Source organism: Bombus vosnesenskii, unplaced genomic scaffold, assembly GCF_011952255.1.
Source record: "Bombus vosnesenskii isolate JDL3184/JDL3185 unplaced genomic scaffold, Bvos_JDL3184-5_v1.1 scf7180000013439, whole genome shotgun sequence".
NCBI classification, from domain to species: Eukaryota; Metazoa; Arthropoda; class Insecta; order Hymenoptera; family Apidae; genus Bombus; species Bombus vosnesenskii.
Genome location: NW_022883051.1, coordinates 12,017 through 37,718, shown reverse-complemented (window position 1 = coordinate 37,718; position 25,702 = coordinate 12,017). Strand labels below are relative to the sequence as shown.

Here is a 25,702-nt window from a genome sequence, read left to right as displayed (position 1 = left end):
TTTAACCATGAATTGCCTATTGGTTAGGTAAGATTTTAGGATGGAGTAGTAGGGGTGGGGTAGGATCTTTTTAAGTTTGTATAGTAGCCCTTCATGCCATACTTTATCGAATGCCTGTTGGATGTCTAGGAAGACCGCTGAGCAATATTTTTTCTTTTCGAGTGTTTGGCTGATCGTATGAGTTAGGCGGTGGATTTGCTCTACTGTAGAATGATGTTTTCGGAAGCCGAATTGGTGATCTGGGAGTGTTTTCAAGTTCTCTAGGATTGGAAGGAGTCGGTTCGTGAGCATCTTCTCGAATAGTTTGGACAGGATAGGTAAAAGACTGATTGGGCGATAGGAGCAGGTTTCGTATATCGGTTTACCGGGTTTAGGGATGAGGGTAATCAATGAGATTTTCCAAGCCTTAGGATAGTGTTCCAGGCGAAGGATAGCATTAAAAATCGATGTGATGAGTGCTATCCCTTTTATGGGAAGTTCCTTGATTGCTCTATTGCCTATTAGGTCGTGTCCTGCTGCTTTCTTGGGGTTTAGGCGACTGATTGTTTCTATAGTCTCAGCAGCGGAGAAGGGTTCGATAGGAGGGGACATTTGGAAGGGGGTGTGCAGGTATTCAGTAACGTCCGCGGCGGCTTGGGGGGAATGGGGTTTGAATACTTTTGACAAGTGTTTTGCAAACAGGTCGGCTTTTTCTATAGGGCTTCGCGCCCATCCGCCTTGCGGGCGGCGGATAGGTGGGATTATTTGTGGGGGGCGTGTGAGTTTCCTGGAGGCCTTCCATAGTGAGTAGTTGGCGTCGGCTGTGGGGGATAAGCTGACGAGGTATTTATGGAAACAGCCGTTTTTATAGTTTCTTAAGGTTCTGGATAGCTTTCTAGTTGCGTTGTTAAGTTTGCGTTTGTCCTCCGGTGTTCTATGGGTCTGCCATACTCTTCTTAGTCTTCGTTTTTCTGCTATTTTTTGTAGTATGTAATGGGGATATTCTTGTTTGCTGTTAGATGGCTTTGTCGGTGTGGAGAGGCGGATTGCGTTTATTATGCTCGTGTTTAAGTATTCCGTGGCTGCTTCGATATCTTCCTTTGTTTTTGGTGGGGTGAAGGCTGAGGTTGAGTGTGTAAAGACTTCTCTGAAGAGCTGCCAGTTGGTGTGTTGGTTGTGAATGGAGCCATTAGGTGTATTCTCGATGATTGTTGAACTGACTGTTGCTATCACGGGAGAATGATCAGAGGAGAGATCAGCCAAGGAGTTGATCTGGACGTGTCTTGATGGGATATTTTTAGTTATGAAGAAGTCGAGAAGGTCGGGTATTTTGTTGGTGTCAGTGGGCCAGTATGTGGGTTCGTATGTGGTGAGGTAGTTGAGGTTGTTGTTTCTTATGCTGTTTAAGAGGTTTTTGCCTCTTGCTGTAACCAGTCTGCTGCCCCATTGGATGTGCTTGGCGTTATAGTCTCCTCCAACTATGAATCTATTGCCCAGGGTGTCCAGGAAGTTATCAAAGTCTTCTTTGGCGATGGAGTGTCTGGGAGGGCAGTATACTGCTGAGGTGGTGATTGAGCCATGACAGTCTTCTATTGCTACGTTTGTTGCTTGGAGGTAGTCTTTCTGGAATGATGGAAGTTCGTAGTGCTTAATACTTGCTTTGATTATTATTCCGGTGCTATCGTGGGCTTTTCCGCTGGTGTTGGGTATGGTAGAATTTGTAATCATTTATTTTCAGGTGGCTCTTGTCGGTGAAGTGGGTTTCCGATACGAGCATTACGTCGATTTGCTGGTGTTTTAAGAAGAGTTCTAGTTCAAGTTTGTGTTGCGCTAGACCGTTGGCGTTCCACAGTGCTATGCGCCTTGGTTTTATTTTGAGTCGGGGCGTGCTAATTTTTCCACGATGAGTGTTAGTAGCGATAGCAAGTGATTTATTTGCTCTGATTGTTTCTCTATTAGCTTTTCAAGCCTTGAGGAGTTGTCTGTGTTAGGTGGGTTGGGGACACTGTTTTGGGGAAGATTCCTTTGGCTGTTCGGGTTATTTTGGATGCCTTGTACTGCTTGGGCATAGGAGGTTGAGGTGGAGATGAATTTGGTAGGACTGGATGTTTGGTTGGTTGAGGGGGTTGGGGTAGTCGTGAATTTCGGCGGGCTGGATGTTTGGTTGGATACCTCTTTTGCTCTGAGCTTAGGGTATCTGTTCGTGTATAGTGTTTTACATGCTGGGCAGCCTTTATAGTTGGCAGGGTGGTCCCCTTGGCAGTGGATGCATTTCGCTGGGGTTTCCGGTGATTTGGCGCACTGGTCAGTGGAGTGAGAGCCTGCGCATTTAACGCAGCGGAAAGTATGGTTGCAGTATTTCTGCGTATGACCGTACCTTTGGCACCTTTTGCACTGCACTATTTCTTTTTTCACGAGCGGTGGTTCGATCTTTACTATCGCGTTCATTAGGCGACTGATGTTATATATTTCCTTATTGTTCGGTTTTTGTTTAATGTCTAGGAAGAATAAGGATAACGGGTCTTTCGAGACTCTATGCCCTATATTACTTACGTTGACGACTTCGTGGCCGAGTTTTGAGAGTTCGTATTTTAGTTCGTCTATGTCTGCTGAGTGGTGTATGTTTCGTAGGACCACCCGGAAAGGCCTTTGCTGTTTAAGTTGGTAGGTGTGGAAGTTGGCGTTCAGGGTCCTGAGTGTCTTGGTGAGTTTTCCGTAAGCTTCTGGGTTCGTCGGTAGTATTTTCACCTTGTTGTTGCTTATCTTAAGGTTATATTCCTCCTTGCTGGTATCTCTCTCTAGGGACTTGGTCATTGTCTGTATGTCAATGACGTCGTCCACAAAAATTGGTGGGGGAGGGAGGATTCTCTGTGAGTGTTGGTTTGGTGGCGGTTCTACGATTTCCATGGCGTCGTTTGAGGATTCCAATACGGCGAACCTGTTGTGTGTGTTTATTTGCGTTGCTGTTTCTATTTTCCTCTTCTTTGTAGTGTTAGCGTCGTTAGTGCGGAGAGTTCTGCTACACTTCTGCCACGGGGGGGGGGGGTAGCACGGGGTAGCTGCGCGTCTGCTCCGGAGAGCCTGGTCGCGGTTGCTGGGCCATCATCGAGCTAGTTAATTCGGAATGAACAACTAGTCGTGAGGCTGTGAAGCTAGTATTCGTGTTGGGGTTAGGTGTGTGGGATTTTGTTCTCCCTAGGGGGTAAGGGGCACTTAGCAGTGTTCTCTTTCGACGGTTGGGCGACACGTGTCGTTTTCGAACTACGCTGGGCACTAGAGACACGTCTGCACGCTTCGGCACTCCACAGCGAACTGACAGTGTTCATATGAGCCATGTTTGTTCTTAGCAATGCCTTATAAAAAGTTGCCTGTGCTGAAGGTAGACGGGAAACCGGTAGCGCAGGGTAACGCTGTGGCGCCATACTTGGCGAGGAAGTACGATCTAATGGGAAAGGGCAAATGGGATGAGTTGATATGCGAAGTGCTCGTTGATACTCTTGAAGATTTGGAGCAAGGTGAGTAACTGATGAGATGACTTTGCATTTGTCGTGCCACAGAGACAGACGTTCAAGAATTCATTGTGAAAAGACGAGTACAAACAAGATACGTATGTCTTTCCGTTAAGCGAATGTTACAGTTTGTTTGCAAAAGTCAGTTTTTAGATTATAGAATCGTAGATAGAATTTAGAGGATAGAAACTTTTAGTAGTCACTTTTAGTTTAGTAAAGTCTTATCGACAATAAGCAGACTACGTTATGATACAACGATTCCAACTGAAGATTTCTATCGACATCGCGAATTCGATGGCTTCCAAATTTTCTTCTCTGCGATCTCAAACGCTCAACTCGAAAGAATCTTTTAGATCCCCCGACAAACACTCGACTCAGGTTATCTATTATCGTAATCTTCCTACGGGATTTTTTTTAACTGCGTTGCGTTAACGAATAACGGGATAACATCACGTTTCTCTCAACGCCTTTCAACGTTCTACAACTTTTATTCTTTGCAAATCCCTGTCTCTATATGATAAACGCTGGTTATCCGCGGAAGGAGCGAGGACAACGAAGTGTTACTCAATGATCAAAGACAGGAAGATCCTGGTACGCGATAACGTTACTAATTTCCAATTACGATATGTGTGATTACGTAACATCTGCTGTCTGCATAATGCGTTAACGATCCGCGCGTTGATCGCATAAATATAAATCGAAGGGAATGGAATCGCTCGAAACTCATGCAACTATCCGCAGGTGTTTAAAATCGTGTTTTTACACCGCCAACGTAACGTCACGCCAGTCGAATCGAAAAATTATTACTAGACAGAGAAGGTGAACAAAAAACGAGGTAAATAGGCTACCGATTGAATAATATCATAACGATCGTATCTCTGGTTTTTGCTCGTCTTTTATATTTGTTTCAAATGTATAAAATATAATCGTATCGATATCGTCCACGATTAAAGCCATCCATCCGCCATCGACGAGGAACGAACGATTATATTTTATCATTTATGCGAATCCTTCTCTTCTCTTCTTTCTCTATTTACTCCCCTCGCCTTGCTTCGTACCGCCGATGATTCACAATTCGATGCACCTGAACAGCTGGAACGTCGCAGATTTTTCCGTACGATAACAAACGTGTTTTTGATGGCCTGCTTTAAACCGTGACGATCGCCATGACGTGCATCAATTGTCGAATGATGTAGTGCGACGATACTCCTACGCAACTTTTTTTTACGCTGTTTTTTCCTCTATTTTTTCTTCCTGTGTCTTATCACATGATCATGAGATACCTGTATAGAAGATGCAAAGAGTCTGTGAAGAATTTACAGATATTTAAGATTATCATAATGATCAAGCAAAAGCTAAGACGCAAAATATTGCTCAAGATGTAATTATGTAATATTTACTCAATTTCTAGAAGACTGTTTATATCTTGTTGTTATTCTTGATATGGAGATAAATATAGTATACTTTATTAAGACCTAGATAAAAGACTTTTTTCTCGTTTCTCTTCTCTTACTTAATCACTAAGAGTTATATAACGTTTATTCGATAATTCTGCTTCTCCTGACCTTTCCACAAATGGTTGTTTATATCTCGACATTCTTGGTACTTTTAATCAAATTTTAATAACAGTACTTTACTCGTCAGAAGTAAATAAAAAAGCTCTAAGTAGAAGCAAGGATTTACTTACCTTTCCTTTCTCGAATCTCAGTTAGCAATGTTGTTCCTCTTGAAAGATTTTCCAAGTTTCCAAGACAATTTCCACGCTGGTAACATTGTATATATTTCAAGTATCGTGAACCACAGGAACTTGTTGAGGCAATATTGAAGAAAGCAAAGAGAATGAAGAATAAATTCTGACAATAAAATAAAAATCCAAATTCTTCCTAAAAAGCTAGTGATCTTTAGTTAAGAGTTCGATTTTTCACATTTTTCAAGGTAAATTAAAAAATTGTTTAATAGAGGAGGTACAAAATAAATGTATACAAACCTTTTTTCAGACGACATGGGCGGACTTCGTGTTTGCAGCGGACCTTGAAAATTTCGAGTATATGTTTGGGGCATCAGCTTTGGATAAATATCCAGCTCTTCGAGCATTGAAGAGAAGGATTCATAGAATACCGGCTATTTCTGATTGGCTGATTAGGCGCCCATACACAAACAGCTAAAAAGCTAAAAACGTGTGGAAAAAAGATGACCAGTACACCACTACATATATGTAGTATCGTGGACGAAAGGCCTAAGAAATATCGGGCGAACTATGAACAATGTCGCGAGAACCGAGGCGCCGTCGGGCCCATCAATGTGTCATTGGTCTTTTCAAGTGCATAGTTTCGTGGAAAAGACCTACGTGACCCTGGCTACGAGCGTCTGCAGAACACGTGTGCGGTGGGCCTAGGAAAAAGGCAATAGAATGCGACAACGGCCAGAGTGTGAGTCGAGAAACAGAGTGTGAGTCGAGGAGCCGAGTGCGAGTTGAGCGGAGACAGAGTTTGCGAGTGGCGTTGCCGAGAGAGTGTTGATTGCGTTTTGGTAAAAGTCGAGTCGCTATCTAGTTATTTAGTTGCGCTGTTTTCTGTACGTTTGGAGTGAATAGTTCAGGTTGAACAACAATCGTCTTTTTCTGTCTGATTAACATCTCTATTGTCCACTTCTTGTAAATACATTATATCACGATATTACATATATATGTACGCTGGTGTAACGTCAATTCACATCAGAGACCAGGCCACACACCACGGACAAGATGGCACCCAGATGTCTGCATATCCTTGGCACGCACCCTCAATAGTCTTAAGTGCCCACCAGGGGCCTTGGCATTTTTATAGTTAAGGTCCTTCGGACCAAGCGAGTATTTCCTGTCTTAAATTTCCCTTTACGTTTATTGTCTACCACGTGTTAGCTTAGAAAGTTGGTTTTCTCCACATCTGGTATGTTCTGTTGGCAACTTTCTCGCGAGGGCGGCTAAAACCCTTCCTGGTCCACCAACCGTCCTATTATCCAATCGGAGATGGTGTCTACTGCCCTCACTTCCTTAACCAAAATTGTCATCAACAAATCCGATAGTCCCGTGTCCTTAGACACACCCACCCCTAGCTTTCCTCAGACACAGTATCGTCAGTAAAACTTCACTTATTCTGTATCCTTAGAATAGTCAACATATCTATATCGGTCTCTACCCTTATAAGTCGCGTACTTGATGTATTGTTGTAACTAAGTCTTACATAACGTGGTTGGAGTGAATTGTGATTTATGCTAATTCAGTGCATGTTACATTGTGATTGATGAATTCACAATAAAGGTTGATTAAAACAAAGTTAATTGTTGTGTTACGACTCAACTATATTTTATTTCCACCAACCAACCCTAAAAATTACGTGACATTTTGGCGATCCTGCCAGGATCCATTCGCTTCAGTGTAAACGAAATCACGATTTCGGCGTACGCGCATCATTGAAGATTGAAGGATCAGCGGACCACTGCGAATCTTTGCTACTACAAAGCCCTGCAGCATTTTTCAACGTTCCACTGCGGTGAAACTAGACGAGAGGACTACAGTCAGCGCAGAACAAGCCTACGAATAAGATTCGGAATCTAGAACCAACCAGAGAGCAAACATCCCAGAGACTCCTCAACGGCAATAGCTACTACGGTAAGTTGGAAATCTGGATTCATTTTTACATTACCGTATGAGAAAATCAATAAGCTCGATTAGAATCATGTCCACATCACGAAAAGACAAAATCGGGACTATTGATATCGCTTCTATAACCAGAGCTATGGATAAGTTGACTCGAGCCATACTCGAGCAAATCGAACTTCTTGCGCGACGTATAGAAAAAACGCAACGAGTAGCCGATAGCGAAAACAAAAAACGTGCAGCAGAGATAGAACTATTAGGAAAACATATCTCTAAAATAAATTTAGGACATGACGCTACTACTGAATTAGGCTCCTTTATTACCACGGACGAATCTAATGCCACCAATGTTCAGAGAAAACGACCATCTGTAAAACCTAACGAAACGGACGATATGGACAGTGAAGAAGGAGCAGTAAGTTGTGACAACCCCACGTACAATGCAAAAACCTGCCTAGATTTTATCCCTATACTCAATGGACAAGACGATATAGGAGTAGAAGGGTTTATTAAACGGGTAAGAGAAGCTCGAGCCGAATGTCGAGAAAAACGCATATTATTACGACTAATTCTAACGCAAAGAATCATTGGAGAAGCGGAACGCAGTATCCGCCACACCGAAATCGAGAATTACGAGGACCTGTTTGAAAGCCTCAGAAAATTTGTATCCGTGAATATTACATCTAATGGAGCTCGTGATAAATTGCAACGCACGCGACAAAACGTTAACGAATCGGTACACAGTTATGTGAAGAGGTTCCGACACAACCTCAACGAACTGATATACGCGCTTCAACACGAAATTCGCGATCCAGTACGTCGAGCAGTCGCCATAGATCTTGAAACTGAACGAGCGACCAAAGTTTTTGTCCTAAATTTAAAACCCAAAATAGAAATACGCACATCGACTACAAGACCAAAGAATCTCCAAGAAGCACAAGATGCAGCTTTCGAGGCGGAGTTAGTCATAAGGGAAATCGAACGCAACAAAAAAATAAGAAGAATAATGAACCAACCAATTGAGAGAGCCAAAAACCGATTCCAAGGAACACCTAAACCAATGCCAAGAAACTTCCAGCAAGCTGAACGAACGCCACTTACCCAAAGAACTCAACTGAAATGTTTCAAATGCAACCAAATCGGACATGTCTCCAGTCAATGTAGAAATTTTCAAACACCCAGCCAACATCCGCGACAACGAAGTAACTATCAACGAAACCGGAAGAAAATATTCATAAAGCATCTACGGACGCTAGACCCCAGGATTGTGAAACATCGCTTCGTCTGGAAAACAAGGACATTCATACCTACGGGAAGGACTAACTTGGACTACGGTTATCCTCGGCGACGAATTCTTAATCCACGAAACCAGAAGGCCTTTGGAACTGGAAGCATCTACGGAAGCTAACAAATCAAGGTAAACGCTGGATTCATTTTACATATAGAGGCAGACTATCTAGCTTTGAACAAGACTCAGACAAAGAGTTAGCGACATTTAAAACGATGTGGAAAGGTAAAGCATGCACTGGTAGGGACGAACAAAGTATTAAAATGACAAACCAACTACGGGAGCAAATCGCGCGACTGCGAAGAAGCATGGACATTTTCCAACAAGCAAAAGAAGAGGGTCAACGCCTCGATAAAAAATCGAATTGCTACGAAAAACAATTGACGAAATCGAGTTAAGAAAACTGTTAAAGGAGACTATTAAAGAAGCTACTAGTCGGAGTTATCAGGGTAGTTTAGTTTCTAATAATTTGAACAAAAGCTTGGAGAAAACAGACGTTACTGTAGGAAATGAAGAAATGGTTTTGAAAGAATTTTCAAAAGAATTGCAGTCTAATGTAGAAAATTCTTATGAAAAGAAAGTATCAATTGACACCGCTTCACAGGATTATATTTTCATTAAAACAGACTTAATGTTTGATGTCAATAGCTCGACAGAATACCAGAAAGAGTCTGTGAAACGAAGGAAAGAAGATATTGCAGTGTTATATAATGATTTGTCACCATCTTCGTCACAAGATACTCAAAATTTACAAGAATGGTTTGACAAAAAAAGTAAAAGTTTGGGAGAAGCAGAAAAAGATCATAACAAGAAGGATAATATTTCAATGAGAAATATTTTGGACGGCGATACAAATAAAGAAAACCAAATTGAAACGAAGGAATTAGAAGCAGTTAGTAAATCAACTGCTGAAAATGATACAAAATCAATAGACAACGTTGAACAAAGTATATCATTAGAATCCATACAAAAAGCAAGAGATAATGCTTACAATAATGAACATTTGCTTATAGAAGAAGACCAAATGATGACAGCGAAAAATGCGTGTGATACTACAGAATCAAAAATTTCAGCAGATCTTATGTCGAGAAATTTAGAGAAGTCTTTAGAGAATAAAGATGACAAGAATCCATCTCCATCTATGTTAGATAGTAGTAAACGGAGCAGTCGTTATAATGTTGCTGCAAAGCCTGCTACTTCGCCAAAATTTGAAGAAATTGTTTATAATCAAACCAGACAATCAAACACAAATAAAATTTTGCGAAGCGCTTTAAAGACGAAATTAATCGAAGACAAGTCTGAAATAATTAATAAACAAAAGGCATCGGAAAATGTAGAAAATAAATTTGCCAAAGAAGAAAAAAGAGGTGTTAAACAAAAATCAATTTCAGATAGTGAAAACGAAACAACTGATACTCGTCAACGAAGGGAAGTTCTTTTAACGAACACAGCTAGTGATAGCGATAGGTATAAATCTGTAGAAAATGATAATGCAGTAACGGGTGTAATAGCAACTGATGAAGCGAAACATAGAGGCAGACCTAGGAGATCGGATAAAGTCGAAGTTAAAAAAGATGAAGATACAAGGAAGATCCTACAAAATGAGAAGGGTGGATTAGAAGAACAAAGAAAACTCGAAGAAGATACAAAAGAAGAAACTGCAGAGACAGAAGTCAATTCAAAAGGTATATTAAATAATAAGTGCGATTTACTTGATACCGAAAGAGCTATTGAAATTAATGATACGGTTCAAGATATTAAATTTACTGAAGGTAGAAGCCGCACTCAAAATGATATGGAAGATGTAGTAGAAGATTCACAAGAATTATTTAATGAAAGTAAGTTATCAGAAATAAGGATTATACTTAACAAAATTGAATATACAAAAACTATTTTACGGAATAAAAAGAATTCATTAGAAAGAGAAAGAGGAGTAAGGGAAAAGAAGAAAATGTACAGACAGAAGTTACCGCAAAAAATATACCAGATGATAAATGTGATTTACTTTAGAAAAAAAAGAGAGAAAGAAAGAAAGAAAAAAGAAAAATCAAGTTATAATGGAAGGGTTTGATGACCCAGGAATATTCTTTTTCGATAACTTCTCGATAGGTGAATTTAATGAGACGCGAACTAATTTTCAACATTCGAAGAAGAAGTTTATGGAATTTATTACACAATTCCACGAGGGAAACTCCAATTACAAAAATATAGAGATATTTTAAAACGTAATTATAATTTGGGTCAATCATGGATAGAAATTAATTTGGAAGATCTGACAGCTTTCGATGAATCACTCGCAAAAAAAAGTTTACAAGCATCCAGTTGAATATTCACCTATTTTGGAAGCAGCGGCAAGAGATTTAGCGGATGAACTTACAGCTCCAACACCACCAGAGGAAGAAAAAATTGAAGATATACAAATTTTATTATCTACAGGAAATGTACGACAGAACAATTGGCGGAAGGAGAGCTTTCTGACAAAATTAAATATTTTAAAGAAAAGGATAGCCAGATACCAAAACTCAAAGAAGAACAGAATAAATGGAGAAGTTTAGGAAAAACGATCACAGGAAAACTTTTTTTTTTTTTTTTATTTATTTGTCGAAATTACAATCAAATCTCGCGTTGAGAATTTTCAGTAATTTTTCTGGCGTGGCGCAGTGACATGGCTGTTTATTTACAATAAGTTAATACTTATTATAGATAGGTATAATTTATAAGTATTATAAGTAAGTGCATATGCTTAATTTGGATAATTAAATGAATCTGACGTTTAGGTCTAGCGGGTAGTGCCTCTTCAGCCTGGGAGTCTGGTCCGTCGTATCGAGTAGTCCAGTGATTAGGGGGTTTCGGTGTTCGTTGATTCTTTTGCTGTATCTGTCGCTATATTTTGCTATTTCCTCTTTGACGGTGGGTATCTTCAGGTCGCGGTGTATTGTTTCATTGGTTACATACCAAGGTGCGTCAATTAGGGATCTTAGCGTTTTCGATTGAAAGCGTTGGAGTATTTCAATGTTGGAGTTACTTGCTCTTCCCCATAGTTGGATTCCGTAGGTCCAGACAGGTTTTATTACGGTCTTGTAGAGGGTAATTTTATTCTGTACATTTAGTTTACAATAGAGTTTTTTTAGTTTGTCCTTTAGTTGCTTCCTTTTATCTGAGATGTGTGTCTTCCACGTTAGTCTCCTGTCCAGGGTCATGCCCAGGTATCGGACTGTGTCTCTGCTAGGAACTGTTGCATTGTTGATGGTGATCTGGGGGCAGGTTTGTTTTCGGAGCGTGAAGGTTACATGTGAGGATTTCTTTTCGTTGACTTTGAAGCCCCATTTGTGAAACCACTTTTCCATGGAGTCGAGACATCGCTGGAGAGTGGATGAGGCTATTACCGGGTCTGCGTGGGAAGCTAATAGCGCTGTGTCGTCTGCAAATGTCGCTATTGTTATATCGTTTGATATAGGTAGGTCGGCAGTGTAGATGGAGTACAGTAGGGGTCCGAGGACACTACCTTGGGGTATGCCGGCTTCTATTGGGAATGTTGCGGAAGTGGCGTCTAGGTATTTAACTATGAATTGCCTATTGGTTAGGTAAGATTTTAGGATGGAGTAGTAGGGGTGGGGTAGGATCTTTTTAAGTTAGTATAGTAGCCCTTCATGCCATACTTTATCGAATGCCTGTTGGATGTCTAGGAAGACCGCTGAGCAATATTTTTTCTTTTCGAGTGTTTGGCTGATCGTATGAGTTAGGCGGTGGATTTGCTCTACTGTAGAATGATGTTTTCGGAAGCCGAATTGGTGATCTGGGAGTGTTTTCAAGTTCTCTAGGATTGGAAGGAGTCGGTTCGTGAGCATCTTCTCGAATAGTTTGGACAGGGTAGGTAAAAGACTGATTGGGCGATAGGAGCAGGTTTCGTATATCGGTTTACCGGGTTTAGGGATGAGGGTAATCAATGAGATTTTCCAAGCCTTAGGATAGTGTTCCAGGCGAAGGATAGCATTAAAAATCGATGTGATGAGTGCTATCCCTTTTATGGGAAGTTCCTTGATTGCTCTATTGCCTATTAGGTCGTGTCCTGCTGCTTTCTTGGGGTTTAGGCGACTGATTGTTTCTATAGTCTCAGCAGCGGAGAAGGGTTCGATAGGAGGGGACATTTGGAAGGGGGTGTGCAGGTATTCAGTAACGTCCGCGGCGGCTTGGGGGGAATGGGGTTTGAATACTTTTGACAAGTGTTTTGCAAACAGGTCGGCTTTTTCTATAGGGCTTCGCGCCCATCCGCCTTGCGGGCGGCGGATAGGTGGGATTATTTGTGGGGGGCGTGTGAGTTTCCTGGAGGCCTTCCATAGTGAGTAGTTGGCGTCGGCTGTGGGGGATAAGCTGACGAGGTATTTATGGAAACAGTCGTTTTTATAGTTTCTTAAGGTTCTGGATAGCTTTCTAGTTGCGTTGTTAAGTTTGCGTTTGTCCTCCGGTGTTCTATGGGTCTGCCATACTCTTCTTAGTCTTCGTTTTTCTGCTATTTTTTTTAGTATGTATTGGGGATATTCTTGTTTGCTGTTAGATGGCTTTGTCGGTGTGGAGAGGCGGATTGCGTTTATTATGCTCGTGTTTAAGTATTCCGTGGCTGCTTCGATATCTTCCTTTGTTTTTAGTGGGGTGAAGGCTGAGGTTGAGTGTGTAAAGACTTCTCTGAAGAGCTGCCAGTTGGTGTGTTGGTTGTGAATGGAGCCATTAGGTGTATTCTCGATGATTGTTGAACTGACTGTTGCTATCACGGGAGAATGATCAGAGGAGAGATCAGCCGAGGAGTTGATCTGGACGTGTCTTGATGGGATATTTTTAGTTATGAAGAAGTCGAGAAGGTCGGGTATTTTGTTGGTGTCAGTGGGCCAGTATGTGGGTTCGTATGTGGTGAGGTAGTTGAGGTTGTTGTTTCTTATGCTGTTTAAGAGGTTTTTGCCTCTTGCTGTAACCAGTCTGCTGCCCCATTGGATGTGCTTGGCGTTATAGTCTCCTCCAACTATGAATCTATTGCCCAGGGTGTCCAGGAAGTTATCAAAGTCTTCTTTGGCGATGGAGTGTCTGGGAGGGCAGTATACTGCTGAGGTGGTGATTGAGCCATGACAGTCTTCTATTGCTACGTTTGTTGCTTGGAGGTAGTCTTTCTGGAATGATGGAAGTTCGTAGTGCTTAATACTTGCTTTGATTATTATTCCGGTGCTACCGTGGGCTTTTCCGCTGGTGTTGGGTATGGTAGAATTTGTAATCATTTATTTTCAGGTGGCTCTTGTCGGTGAAGTGGGTTTCCGATACGAGCATTACGTCGATTTGCTGGTGTTTTAAGAAGAGTTCTAGTTCAAGTTTGTGTTGCGCTAGACCGTTGGCGTTCCACAGTGCTATGCGCCTTGGTTTTATTTTGAGTCGGGGCGTGCTAATTTTTCCACGATGAGTGTTAGTAGCGATAGCAAGTGATTTATTTGCTCTGATTGTTTCTCTATTAGCTTTTCAAGCCTTGAGGAGTTGTCTGTGTTAGGTGGGTTGGGGACACTGTTTTGGGGAAGATTCCTTTGGCTGTTCGGGTTATTTTGGATGCCTTGTACTGCTTGGGCATAGGAGGTTGAGGTGGAGATGAATTTGGTAGGACTGGATGTTTGGTTGGTTGAGGGGGTTGGGGTAGTCGTGAATTTCGGCGGGCTGGATGTTTGGTTGGATACCTCTTTTGCTCTGAGCTTAGGGTATCTGTTCGTGTATAGTGTTTTACATGCTGGGCAGCCTTTGTAGTTGGCAGGATGGTCCCCTAGCCAATCAGCAATGGCCGGTATTCTGTGAATCCTTTTCTTCAATGCTTGAAGAGCAGGATATTTTTCAAAAGCTCGTCCCCCAAACATATACTCCAAATTTTCCAGGGCCGTTGCAAAGGCGAAGTCCGCCCATGTCGTCTGAAAAAAGGTTTGTATATATTTATTTTGTACCTCCTCTATTAAACAATTTTTTTAATTTACCTTGAAAAATGTGAAAAATCGAACTCTTAACTAAAGATCACTAGCTTTTTAGGAAGAATTTGGATTTTTATTTTATTGTCAGAATTTAATGGATAATTTTAGAAACTTCAACCTTTGGTGGTATTTGTTAATTAAAAATGACAAAACTGGTATTATGTAAAAAAGAGTAATGTGTATCCTGAATCAATATCGAATGGAAATTAGACAGTTCTATAAAAATAATCCTCACGATTCCACGACTTCATAGCTTAATTAAATACAATTCTTCGGCGATATAATTACAAATACATTTACAGGAATTGTGTAATATGATAAATATCTCGTTAAAGAAATTGAAATCGTAAACTCTAGATTCTAGTATTCTTTCACTTTCATGTTTCCTATGAGCCCTTCAATCGCTAAATATTTTGCAATGAAACACGTATTATTAAACAACATAATCATACTAAATTAATTTAATGTGACTATTTATTATTATTATATAATAACACAGTGATGAAAGAAATAAACTGGTCAAGTAATCTAAGGAACGATAATACGTATCTATGTCAGTGACAGTGAGAAAAATTCAGATATCTGTACTTGAGTGATTACACTTATAAGTATCATTATATATTATATAAATATGATATTTCGAATGGTATCATTTATCACTCATTAAACAAGAGTGTCATATCCAGAGAAATGATTTTACATATCTTAATCTTTGCTTTGATTACGATAGTAATAATTTCTATCAAACTTGATGAGGAAGATACATGAATAATTATCTAAAAGCTGAAAATCTTGGCAAATTCATTTGTACATAAACTAACAGGAGTGAATTTTAAAGATACACTCTACTCTCAACAATTAAAGCTGTCTTGTCGCAACAAAGTTTCAATAATTTTTTATGGACAACATGGCACAGTTTGCACAAAGACTAAAAATTGTAACATTAAATTTGGATAAAAAATCTTACGGTAGAAGGAATGATATATCCTTCATTTTCGCCAATAATCTGGTCGAATTTAGTCAAGTAAAATGGTATTGTTTCGTTCAAAAGTTGATTCTTCCTCGCTTCCTTCTTTTCAGGATTCTCCTCCATGCGATAGTAGCAGATATCTGAAACGTATATGAAACCAACCGTTACGTTCATTTGTGTTTTTCCCCCAAACGAAGAGAAAATAAGTTGTGAAAGAAGGAGTAGCCTCTCACAGTTCCTACAATTTCTTCATTCTCTTTGCTTTCTTCAATATTGCCTCAACAAGTTCCTGTGGTTCACGATACTTGAAATATATACAATGTTACCAGCGTGGAAATTGTCTTGGAAACTTGGAAAATCTTTCAAGAGGAACAACATTGCTAACTGAGATTCGAGAAAGGAAAGGTAAGTAAATCCTTGCTTCTACTTAGAGCTTTTTTATTTACTTCTGACGAGTAAAGTACTGTTATTAAAATTTGATTAAAAGTACCAAGAATGTCGAGATATAAACAACCATTTGTGGAAAGGTCAGGAGAAGCAGAATTATCGAATAAACGTTATATAACTCTTAGTGATTAAGTAAGAGAAGAGAAACGAGAAAAAAGTCTTTTATCTAGGTCTTAATAAAGTATACTATATTTATCTCCATATCAAGAATAACAACAAGATATAAACAGTCTTCTAAAAATTGAGTAAATATTACATAATTACATCTTGAGCAATATTTTGCGTCTTAGCTTTTGCTTGATCATTATGATAATCTTAAATATCTGTAAATTCTTCACAGACTCTTTGCATCTTCTATACAGGTATCTCATGATCATGTGATAAGACACAGGAAGAAAAAATAGAGGAAAAAACAGCGTAAAAAAAAGTTGCGTAGGAGTATCGTCGCACTACATCATTCGACAATTGATGCACGTCATGGCGATCGTCACGGTTTAAAGCAGGCCATCAAAAACACGTTTGTTATCGTACGGAAAAATCTGCGACGTTCCAGCTGTTCAGGTGCATCGAATTGTGAATCATCGGCGGTACGAAGCAAGGCGAGGGGAGTAAATAGAGAAAGAAGAGAAGAGAAGGATTCGCATAAATGATAAAATATAATCGTTCGTTCCTCGTCGATGGCGGATGGATGGCTTTAATCGTGGACGATATCGATACGATTATATTTTATACATTTGAAACAAATATAAAAGACGAGCAAAAACCAGAGATACGATCGTTATGATATTATTCAATCGGTAGCCTATTTACCTCGTTTTTTGTTCACCTTCTCTGTCTAGTAATAATTTTTCGATTCGACTGGCGTGACGTTACGTTGGCGGTGTAAAAACACGATTTTAAACACCTGCGGATAGTTGCATGAGTTTCGAGCGATTCCATTCCCTTCGATTTATATTTATGCGATCAACGCGCGGATCGTTAACGCATTATGCAGACAGCAGATGTTACGTAATCACACATATCGTAATTGGAAATTAGTAACGTTATCGCGTACCAGGATCTTCCTGTCTTTGATCATTGAGTAACACTTCGTTGTCCTCGCTCCTTCCGCGGATAACCAGCGTTTATCATATAGAGACAGGGATTTGCAAAGAATAAAAGTTGTAGAACGTTGAAAGGCGTTGAGAGAAACGTGATGTTATCCCGTTATTCGTTAACGCAACGCAGTTAAAAAAAATCCCGTAGGAAGATTACGATAATAGATAACCTGAGTCGAGTGTTTGTCGGGGGATCTAAAAGATTCTTTCGAGTTGAGCGTTTGAGATCGCAGAGAAGAAAATTTGGAAGCCATCGAATTCGCGATGTCGATAGAAATCTTCAGTTGGAATCGTTGTATCATAACGTAGTCTGCTTATTGTCGATAAGACTTTACTAAACTAAAAGTGACTACTAAAAGTTTCTATCCTCTAAATTCTATCTACGATTCTATAATCTAAAAACTGACTTTTGCAAACAAACTGTAACATTCGCTTAACGGAAAGACATACGTATCTTGTTTGTACTCGTCTTTTCACAATGAATTCTTGAACGTCTGTCTCTGTGGTGAGACAAATGCAAAGTCATCTCATCAGTTACTCACCTTGCTCCAAATCTTCAAGAGTATCAACGAGCACTTCGCATATCAACTCATCCCATTTGTCCTTTCCCATTAGATCGTACTTCCTCGCCAAGTATGGCGCCACAGCGTTACCCTGCGCTACCGGTTTCCCGTCTACCTCCAGCACAGGCAGCTTTTCATAAGGCATTGCTAAGAACAAACATGGCTCACATGAACACTGTGTAGAGGGAAACGATCGATAGGAAATCACAACACAGCTTCCGAGGCCGTTGCGTTCTTGTGAATAGATGAATCGAAATCATTTCGGTTTTAATCAACATGGCCTAGTAAAGAAATACAGAAATGTCTTCTTTCTCGTTTTTTTCTTTTCTTACGATTACGATGGACAGGGTATCGCGTGTTTTTGACTGTTGGGAAGAACCTAAAGTTTTTAAAATCAAGGATAAAAGATAATACCAGACACGGAAAAAATATTAGAAAATGTACACGGTTCTTGTAATGAAAATTGAAATGCAAGGAATATAAATCGAATGTCTCTTGCGAACGTAATTTTGTGTTTTACACCGACAGGATTGATTTACAGACTTACGTTGATTTTTTGTTTCTCTATCTGCAAGCGACATATAAGATTATATCGAAGACTATGCTGCGTAAAACTTTTATTATACTATTTACGATAGAAATGTCGCAACGGAAGATCGAATTTTATGTCTGCTTTGTTCTTTCGACTTTTTAGCTATGTTCTTGTTCATTTCCGAACTGATTTCAATTTTTTATCCTTTTTTTCCGACAAGTCCTAAAAAGTTTTTAAATTAACGAGAAACGTAGAAGTATTTTTGTATTCCTATTTTAAGTCACCTATTTACGGTTTTCTCAAAATATTCGAAATGCTTCGATTCATTGAAAACAATAAAGATTGAAACACAAAAATTCGAGAATCGTAAGTGAATTAAGTTGGTATTCGATAAACACGATATTACGGAAGCAAAACTTAATGAAAAGTTCGACTTTATTCCGTATGAAATTTTACTTTAAGTAAGTTTAGCCTGCACGTGAAACGAAAGTTTTATATACAGAAAAGTTTGAGTAAATGGTAGATATCTGAGAGTTGAACGATGAAAGTAAAAATCGATTCTTCACGCTTACAATCCTTGTATTCAGGCCAGAGTTCTTCGGGGATCCTCTCGTCGGTATACTCGATGCCAGTATATGCAAATATGTACCGTATATGTTCGGCACGACCACGGGCATTGAAGTAGATTAGTTTGTAGGTATGTTCGTCGCTCATTTTCCTTGCTCTGTCAACTTATCGAGAAAAATGTTACAATTAACTCGTGTAATTAACAGACTGTGTGCGTGTTTGTGTGTAGAGAGAACAATTTATTTATAGATGGAATAATTCGTATAATACGCAAAATAAATCATTTAGAAGGCTGGAATATGTGTTTTTGAAACAATTAATTATGTCGAAAAATATTTCAAACGAGATATAATTATGAAAAAAATAATAATTAAATGTATGTAATAATAGTTAAATGTATGTAAATGTAATAATTAAATGTAATTAGTTGTGAAAAAAATAATAATAAAAAATAAATAAATGTAAAAAAAGAATTAAATGTAATTAGTTTCTTTTTACGCACGCGATATTATTGGCGATATATGAAGGTCAACTTTATTTTTTTAAATAGATATATTTATACATATATTTATAGATATAAATACATATATTATATAGATACAATAGTATATATAATATATATAATAATATATCTGAATCTCGGAGTCCGAGCTCGTGGCACCCTCCCGGGGAGGGCTCGCGGGAGGTAGCGGTTCTGCGTGGAAGTTCTCCATCGTCCGGTCGCGCGTGGGGTACCTTTATTGTCGATAGTTACACTAGTGACGGGGGCCTCAGGCTTGATAACGAATCCGTGACCAACAGGAGGACTATCATATAAAAAGCAACAGGATACACGAAATAATATAATTCTGACTAGGACAACATAAACGCAAGAAGTGTTGATATTGAAAAAAATATTTAATTTTGTATATAAATATTTTCATATTTAAAAAAGTTTCCGGAAGCAGGAAGATTTACAAACAAATAATATCATAAACCGAATGTTTCATGATCCTTTTCTAATTAGAGTGTGTGACAGCATGTGAGAACGTTTCTTAAAAATATGACTTATTGTAATTACTTAATCGCAATTATAAACGATTAAGACCTTCTCACAACGAGGCAATCTATCCAAAGTACAAAACTCGTTATACTTGATGAGAAAACAAATCTCTACTTAGGTTTCATTTCGTTTCATCGCGTTCATAAAAAGTGAATTTGTATGAACACATCGTGCAATTTAGTAATTAGGACCGTTGATCTCGCTGCAACATAGATGGATAGAAAAAAGCCATTTAAAATGATACAACGTCGGGAAGACAATTATGAAAATTATAAATGAAACACAAGATAAAATTGTTTAAGATTAATTCTTCTTTTTTTTTTTTAATTGCGAGTGTTTGCAAACGAAGTTTCAATCTGTTTACAATGATAGCAATGAGAGGAGGATGTCTATGAAAGTTATAAATGCGATATTGAATAACATTTCTGCGAGTGGGTTTGTTTTTCGTTGCAAATGTTTTTTAAACGAATCTGCAATCTGTTGGAAACTACGGAACAGTAACGGGACGACTGATAGGGAAATAAAAAAGATCGCGTTTTATTTGAACAGACAAATCTTTGAAATCTATTCGAAAGTCTATTTGAAATGGTACGAGCTCGAAAAGAACGGCGAATACTATAGAAGAAGGATTAATTAAAATTCTTATTAATCTGTACGCTTTGTATATTAAATACCTTGATCGATGCCAAGATAACAAATTATTATACAAAACAGTGAAGTATCCACGTCTGACATTAATATTGAGTATTAGCATTACTGTAATTTAATTTTTAACCGATCCTGAAAATTCCTTAGAACGTAAAAAGTATAAAATGTTACTGTGCATTTCAAGATTAAATGCACTGTAATTTAGAAATAGTTATGAAGCGGAAACAAATAATTTATTCAGAATAAGAATTCTACGTAATCATGTTAAAAAAAAAACGTACTTATAACGCGTTTAAACTCCAAATATGTAAAGACAATAAGGGAAAAAAATTAAACGAAGAATCGTATTTTTTGTAAATTCACACAAGATTTTATCCAAAAAGAATTGGCCTGTACCAATATTTTTATTTGTCGTTACAAGTTACGAGGGTATTAAAAAATTGGCCACGAATGGACCAGAGATAAGAATTTATCAGACTTGCTCTCGTAAATGTCAAGACGTTGCATCGGATATTCTTGAAAATCTTTGGACAATGGCCTCGATATTTCGCAGCTTCTATCCTCGAAGCGGAAGAACTCGGCGTTAAAAGCGACAGAACTGGAGAAACCCGGTGACCGCGAGCCTTTCACGCTCTCGACAGATTTCTCATCCCTCGTAATCCTCCCGATGTCACCCAATTTCCACCCTCGTATTGCGATTTGTTGCTTCCAACGAGGCGACACCTTGTCTTGTGATTTCCTTTTTCGTCGCGTGAAACACGACCGAACACTTGTTCAAACACACAATTCATATTTATCTAACTCGACAAAACGCCGTGTCATTGAAACAATAGCATTCTTTGGCTTTTATGTAAATTCCAATAAATTATGATAATGTTCGTGGAGACATTATTGCTACCTATTTTATCTGTCGTGATCCAAATTGATTTGTGGCTACGTATATATATATTTGTATTTTCTTTTGTTCTTTCTTTTTAATTTATATGATCTGAGAATTACATTGCTGAGAGTTCGGTGAAATTCGATGCTTTATTTTTATCAGTAGAATCTTCCTTGTCATTGTCAGAGCGCAGACGTTTACGCGTTTACGGAAAGTTTAAGGATACAAAAATACAGAAAAATGTGGAAAGTATGCAAGAATATGTAAAATATCGAAAGTACAGTACTTCTAATAATACTTAGTAGCATGCTTACAAACAAATTTCTTTTGTATTTCTTGAAATTGCGTAAAGATTCGCGGTAATTATCGGATTTTTGTCCTCTTTTATCTGCTTTTTTTATTCGCAACTTATATGAGATATGAATTAATATTCAACGACGTGCGCTCTGTGCCACGAAATGAATTATCTCGCGTTAAGACTGCGGCAATTCTTACGTTTGATATTTCATTTAACGAACAGCCGCGCGTTCCTGAGTTTAAAAACCGCCACTCTGAACTTACGCTGAGAATAATATCAGGAAAAGCGAACGAGAGATGATTAGAAAGAAAATGCGAGGAGCAGTGAGGGGGATATTACTAGACTGCGCTTTTTTGTGCAAGTATAGCAGGATGTTTGGGAGTGTAAAATTTTAACGAATGCGTATAATATGAAAAAATGTATGAAATATCCAAGGTATAGTTTTATTAAACTTACTTTTTATGATGCTTCGTAGGTAAAACAATTTTCTATCCAGATTCCACTTTCTCAATTATATTTTCGAAAACGCTCGATAAGGAGTACAATATTCTACCCAGGTTGTACCTTTCTAATTATATCTTCCAAAATTCTTGATAGGTGAAACAATATTCCACCGACGATTTACTTTTTTAATTGTATTCCCAAAAATATGGACCTGCTTAACGTTTAGATATTATTATTTTTTTCGTTGTTACTTGATACGGCTAGCAATTAAATAGTGAGAATAAGAAGAATTGGAAGTGCCATTTTCGAAAAAGAATTTTGTTTTTCCTTGAAGAGGTTGTTTGTATGAAGGTTAATATCACTAAATATGAAGGGAAGTGTAATCATAATAATTCGTACAGTTTTTAACGTTTCATACGTGATATAGGTTGTGTATGATGTATGTTATACGATTAGTTCCCTAAATTAGACTGTGTGCACCATGTGCCAGCAAACTCCCTCCATCGTGCTTGAACATGCGCGTAGATAAATCTGCCTCAATTATCCCATCAGATAAGAAAATCTCTACTGACCTTCTTAAGCAAACTACATAATGGACTTACATATCTTCTCTTAAGATATAAAGAAGATATTTTTTTTATCGTTAATTAACAGATCTTTGAAACGATAGAATAGAGATATCGTAAAATTATATAAAGTATTATAATATGCGTAATAAATAAGTATCGTTATATTTTTCTAATAAATAACATTCCCATAAACAAACAATTTCTCATAAACAGTCGTTTCCCAGAAAACTTTAGTTTCGATACTGGCAACTTTATCTACTTCCGCTCTTCAATTATGAAGGATTAATCTTTACGAAACTTTTGGAACGGCTGAAGATTTCTCACGATGAAACGCGACGAATTCGATACAAACTACGCGGAAATAAAGACAGCTGCGATGGAGGATCGCGGGATTGATATTAATTAATTAATCTGTGGCAACCATTATATCGATTCGTTACGTTATTGCGACAGGCCACGCAACATTTTATTGCTTCTGTTTCTACAATTTAATTACAAAGTATTCAATTTCCCGTTATAAACAAGGAAAGGACTGCAAGTTTGTACAGCTTTTATCAAGATTACGTGCCATTGAACATATCGATTGATTGACTTCTCATGTTTCGTATTAATCGACATCCGATATAGCTATGGGACCTGGAATATTGAAATATTGGGAAGTCAGTTATATTCAGGTGTTCTATAGATTTGACGTATAAGCCTTGTAACATGTACTTCTTCATCAGACGTTTACGAGATACTGAACGATGGCTACGCTTGTAGTATCCAAAAATTTTACGTCGATTTATAATCGAAGATTCGATCAAACTATAGATAGATTTGAATATTCTACGAATTGAATTTAATATTAAGAATTTTAGTTGTATAGATCATCGACGAAAGTCTGTTACACGGACCCTTTCAACAGTTCTATATATATTTTAATTTTCAACACTTCTATTATATATTTTATTTTTTAAAAATAACGCTTTGGCATGATCAAGGATCGGAAGTATAAAAAATAATTGTGACAATTCGAGCAGTGAAAGCCTCTAGAGTAACATTATATTGGTCTCTATAGCGACATTGTGGTACCGTGTCATTTTCAAAGTTCTCAGAATTGGTACTGTATCCGATTTCAATGTTTAATATTCTTCCCGGTTCCTGGAAGAATTTCTTCAAAACTACGTTAACCCATGAAGAATCAACCAACAGTTTCTCATAATGCCGTTTTATCCACATCCTTTGAAACTCATGAAATTGTAGAATCCAGATAGAAAAAGTAGAGACGAGGTAAACGCGAAGCTCATCCTTGGAATTGCTTGTCGTGGTGATAATGTTAACAAATAGAATTCGATAACGCAAATTCATTGGGGAAAAGGTGACAGATGAAATTCGCTAACGCAACGTTGCCCGTTAATGGGCTAAGAATTACGCTCCATGGGATCGCTCACTGCATTCTTCGAAACGACCCTCGTAATCCATAGGCTCGTAAACGGCTTCCGTAACCGTAACGAATTTCAATCTTGTTCACGGATCTCTGACCGCTCGTTTCGAGGGTAACGAGGGGGTTGCGTGTTCACGTGCGTGCAACAGAAGGTGTTATCGTGATTGTAAGGCGTGCTGGAGCAGATAAGTCCAATATGCTCGCGGAAATCGTCGAGATTCATTGCCCAAAGCTGGCTGATAGTCGAAATTAACTTCGCCTCGTCCGATTTCCGCGTTCACATCGCTTTCACGATGGTTAGGCGTTTCTTCGTTCGTTTCTAACGCTGAGTTTTCCCGTGTCGCAGTCAACCCATATTTGGATGTGTGTACACGTTGCACAGAAAATGTGGTCGGGGGTTGAAACGCGGACAGAATGGAAAACGGACTATGGGAAACGCCGAGAAAGAGGCGTCGATGAGTTGAAGACACGTCGATGCTGAAGTACACGTGTATCTCGCGTCTTATAGCGAAGGAAGGATACGTGTGAAATTTTAGAAAATATTGGCTGGAAAATATTCTAACGGACATTGAAGAAACGAATTTAAATTGTAAAAAGAAAAAGATGGTAGCCTAAAGACGTTCCGCTTTCTGTCCCATTACGGAAAACTGCAAAAGCTATGTATCTTGAGAACAGATAAAGTTAAGAAATGAAAAGGAAAAATTCAATTTACTATGTATTTTCGCTATATTTTATATTTACTGTATATTATCGGAATAGCCATCCCTGATTCAGAAAATCAATTACATATATCCCTTGGCGAGAGGGAGTGAGAATTAATCCGATTAATTGTAATGGTGGATCAGCTGGATCCTCATATTCTGAACGTCCAGAGACTCGCTAACTACGAAGCAACTGGTCTGTTTGTGACGCCTATCAATTGTTTGCTAGAGATTAATCTGCTGGTAAGCAGCGTCAAAATGCGACGATAACTAAACCGTCCGAAGATCGAATTATAGCAAATGAAACGCGTCTCTGCGCTAGTCTGACCGATTAACAGGGCCTATGGGGGTGGCTTCCAAATTTGCAAGCAAGGAATTACCGTGTAACGAGCAACTCGTATCGATTATTCAATGGGTTCATATGGAGGCGAATAGAAACTCGAACTCGAAACGTTTTCGACTCGACGCTGAGTATCGCGTTCATCCTTTAAATGCTACTTCAACATGGGCAAACGTTCATTTTGGTAATGTCGAGTTTTCTCATTGAATAATCTTCCGTTCGTCGATTTTACACGCTTAACCGACTAGATAAATTCGATGATTTTAAGCAACGTAATTAATGTAATTGATTAATTTTTCTTAAAGTGTGAACTATGGATGAAAGATTAGAAACCGTGACATTACAGAGTACAAAGTTAGAAATACAGGGGAACTTTATATTTTTCTTCACTGCTGATTAATTTCTTGCTGAACGTGCAACGACTCGGGAAAACTGCCGTTGTCTGTTGCAAACTGATCGTAACGTACATAGATCAAGGAACATCACAAATTTCACTTGACTACTTACGTTCGTACAACGAAGAATCCACATAATACAGTACGGCTAATATATCACTATAGAAATCGGATGGTTATACATACGCAACAATTTGGAAGAGGATATTTGCTTTCGGGTTGGGAATATCAGGGAATAGAATTGTTATTATGCGAATGACTCACGTTGATTCAATGTAATTAGTTAGGAGTAGAATTACAGTAGAAAAGGCATCAATACGATGGAATTGCACAGTTATTGTAAAAAAACAAACGATACTACATAATATATTTAGGTATAC

At 38.5% G+C, this 25,702-nt stretch overlaps 2 protein-coding genes, 2 long non-coding RNA genes and 1 pseudogene across 5 annotated transcripts; 3 read left to right on the top strand and 2 right to left on the bottom strand.

The window, feature by feature from the left end:
• The first annotated feature begins 3,305 nt into the window (after positions 1 to 3,305).
• On the top strand, positions 3,306 to 5,656 carry LOC117238158 (probable glutathione S-transferase 5). The gene is made up of 2 exons (XM_033502825.1): positions 3,306 to 3,494; positions 5,486 to 5,656. The coding sequence occupies exons 1-2, from the start codon at positions 3,329 to 3,331 to the stop codon at positions 5,521 to 5,523; spliced, it is 204 nt and encodes a 67-aa protein (XP_033358716.1). The 5' UTR covers positions 3,306 to 3,328; the 3' UTR covers positions 5,524 to 5,656.
• On the bottom strand, positions 3,658 to 5,334 carry LOC117238161. 2 transcript variants are annotated; one of them, XR_004494128.1, is made up of 3 exons: positions 5,176 to 5,334; positions 4,889 to 5,093; positions 3,658 to 4,793 (listed from the first exon to the last, which is right to left on the bottom strand). It is a non-coding gene; the product is annotated as an uncharacterized LOC117238161 (long non-coding RNA). The 2 variants fall into 2 exon arrangements; XR_004494129.1 differs by having other exon boundaries at positions 3,658 to 4,771.
• A 1,548-nt stretch (positions 5,657 to 7,204) lies between the features above and the next one.
• LOC117238163 lies at positions 7,205 to 9,456 on the top strand (annotated as a pseudogene).
• Positions 9,457 to 14,191: 4,735 nt separating this feature from the next.
• Positions 14,192 to 18,509, bottom strand: LOC117238157 (glutathione S-transferase-like). Its single transcript, XM_033502824.1, has 2 exons — positions 17,460 to 18,509; positions 14,192 to 14,346 (listed from the first exon to the last, which is right to left on the bottom strand). Exons 1-2 carry the CDS (start codon positions 17,623 to 17,625, stop codon positions 14,273 to 14,275), a joined length of 240 nt encoding a protein of 79 aa, XP_033358715.1. The 5' UTR covers positions 17,626 to 18,509; the 3' UTR covers positions 14,192 to 14,272.
• On the top strand, positions 14,314 to 16,075 carry LOC117238160. The gene is made up of 3 exons (XR_004494127.1): positions 14,314 to 14,356; positions 15,484 to 15,778; positions 15,861 to 16,075. It is a non-coding gene; the product is annotated as an uncharacterized LOC117238160 (long non-coding RNA).
• Positions 18,510 to 25,702: the final 7,193 nt, after the last annotated feature.

What these genes read in the sequence shown, in the direction of transcription:
- LOC117238158 (XM_033502825.1), top strand. Translation starts at nt 3,329, where the DNA reads ATGCCTTATAAAAAGTTGCCTGTGCTGAAGGTAGACGGGAAACCGGTA. An exon ending in TCTTGAAGATTTGGAGCAAG is followed by an intron (nt 3,495 to 5,485) that starts GTGAGTAACTGA and finishes ACCTTTTTTCAG; the next exon opens with ACGACATGGGCGGACTTCGT.
- LOC117238157 (XM_033502824.1), bottom strand. Translation starts at nt 17,625, where the DNA reads ATGCCTTATGAAAAGCTGCCTGTGCTGGAGGTAGACGGGAAACCGGTA. An exon ending in TCTTGAAGATTTGGAGCAAG is followed by an intron (nt 14,347 to 17,459) that starts GTGAGTAACTGA and finishes ACCTTTTTTCAG; the next exon opens with ACGACATGGGCGGACTTCGC.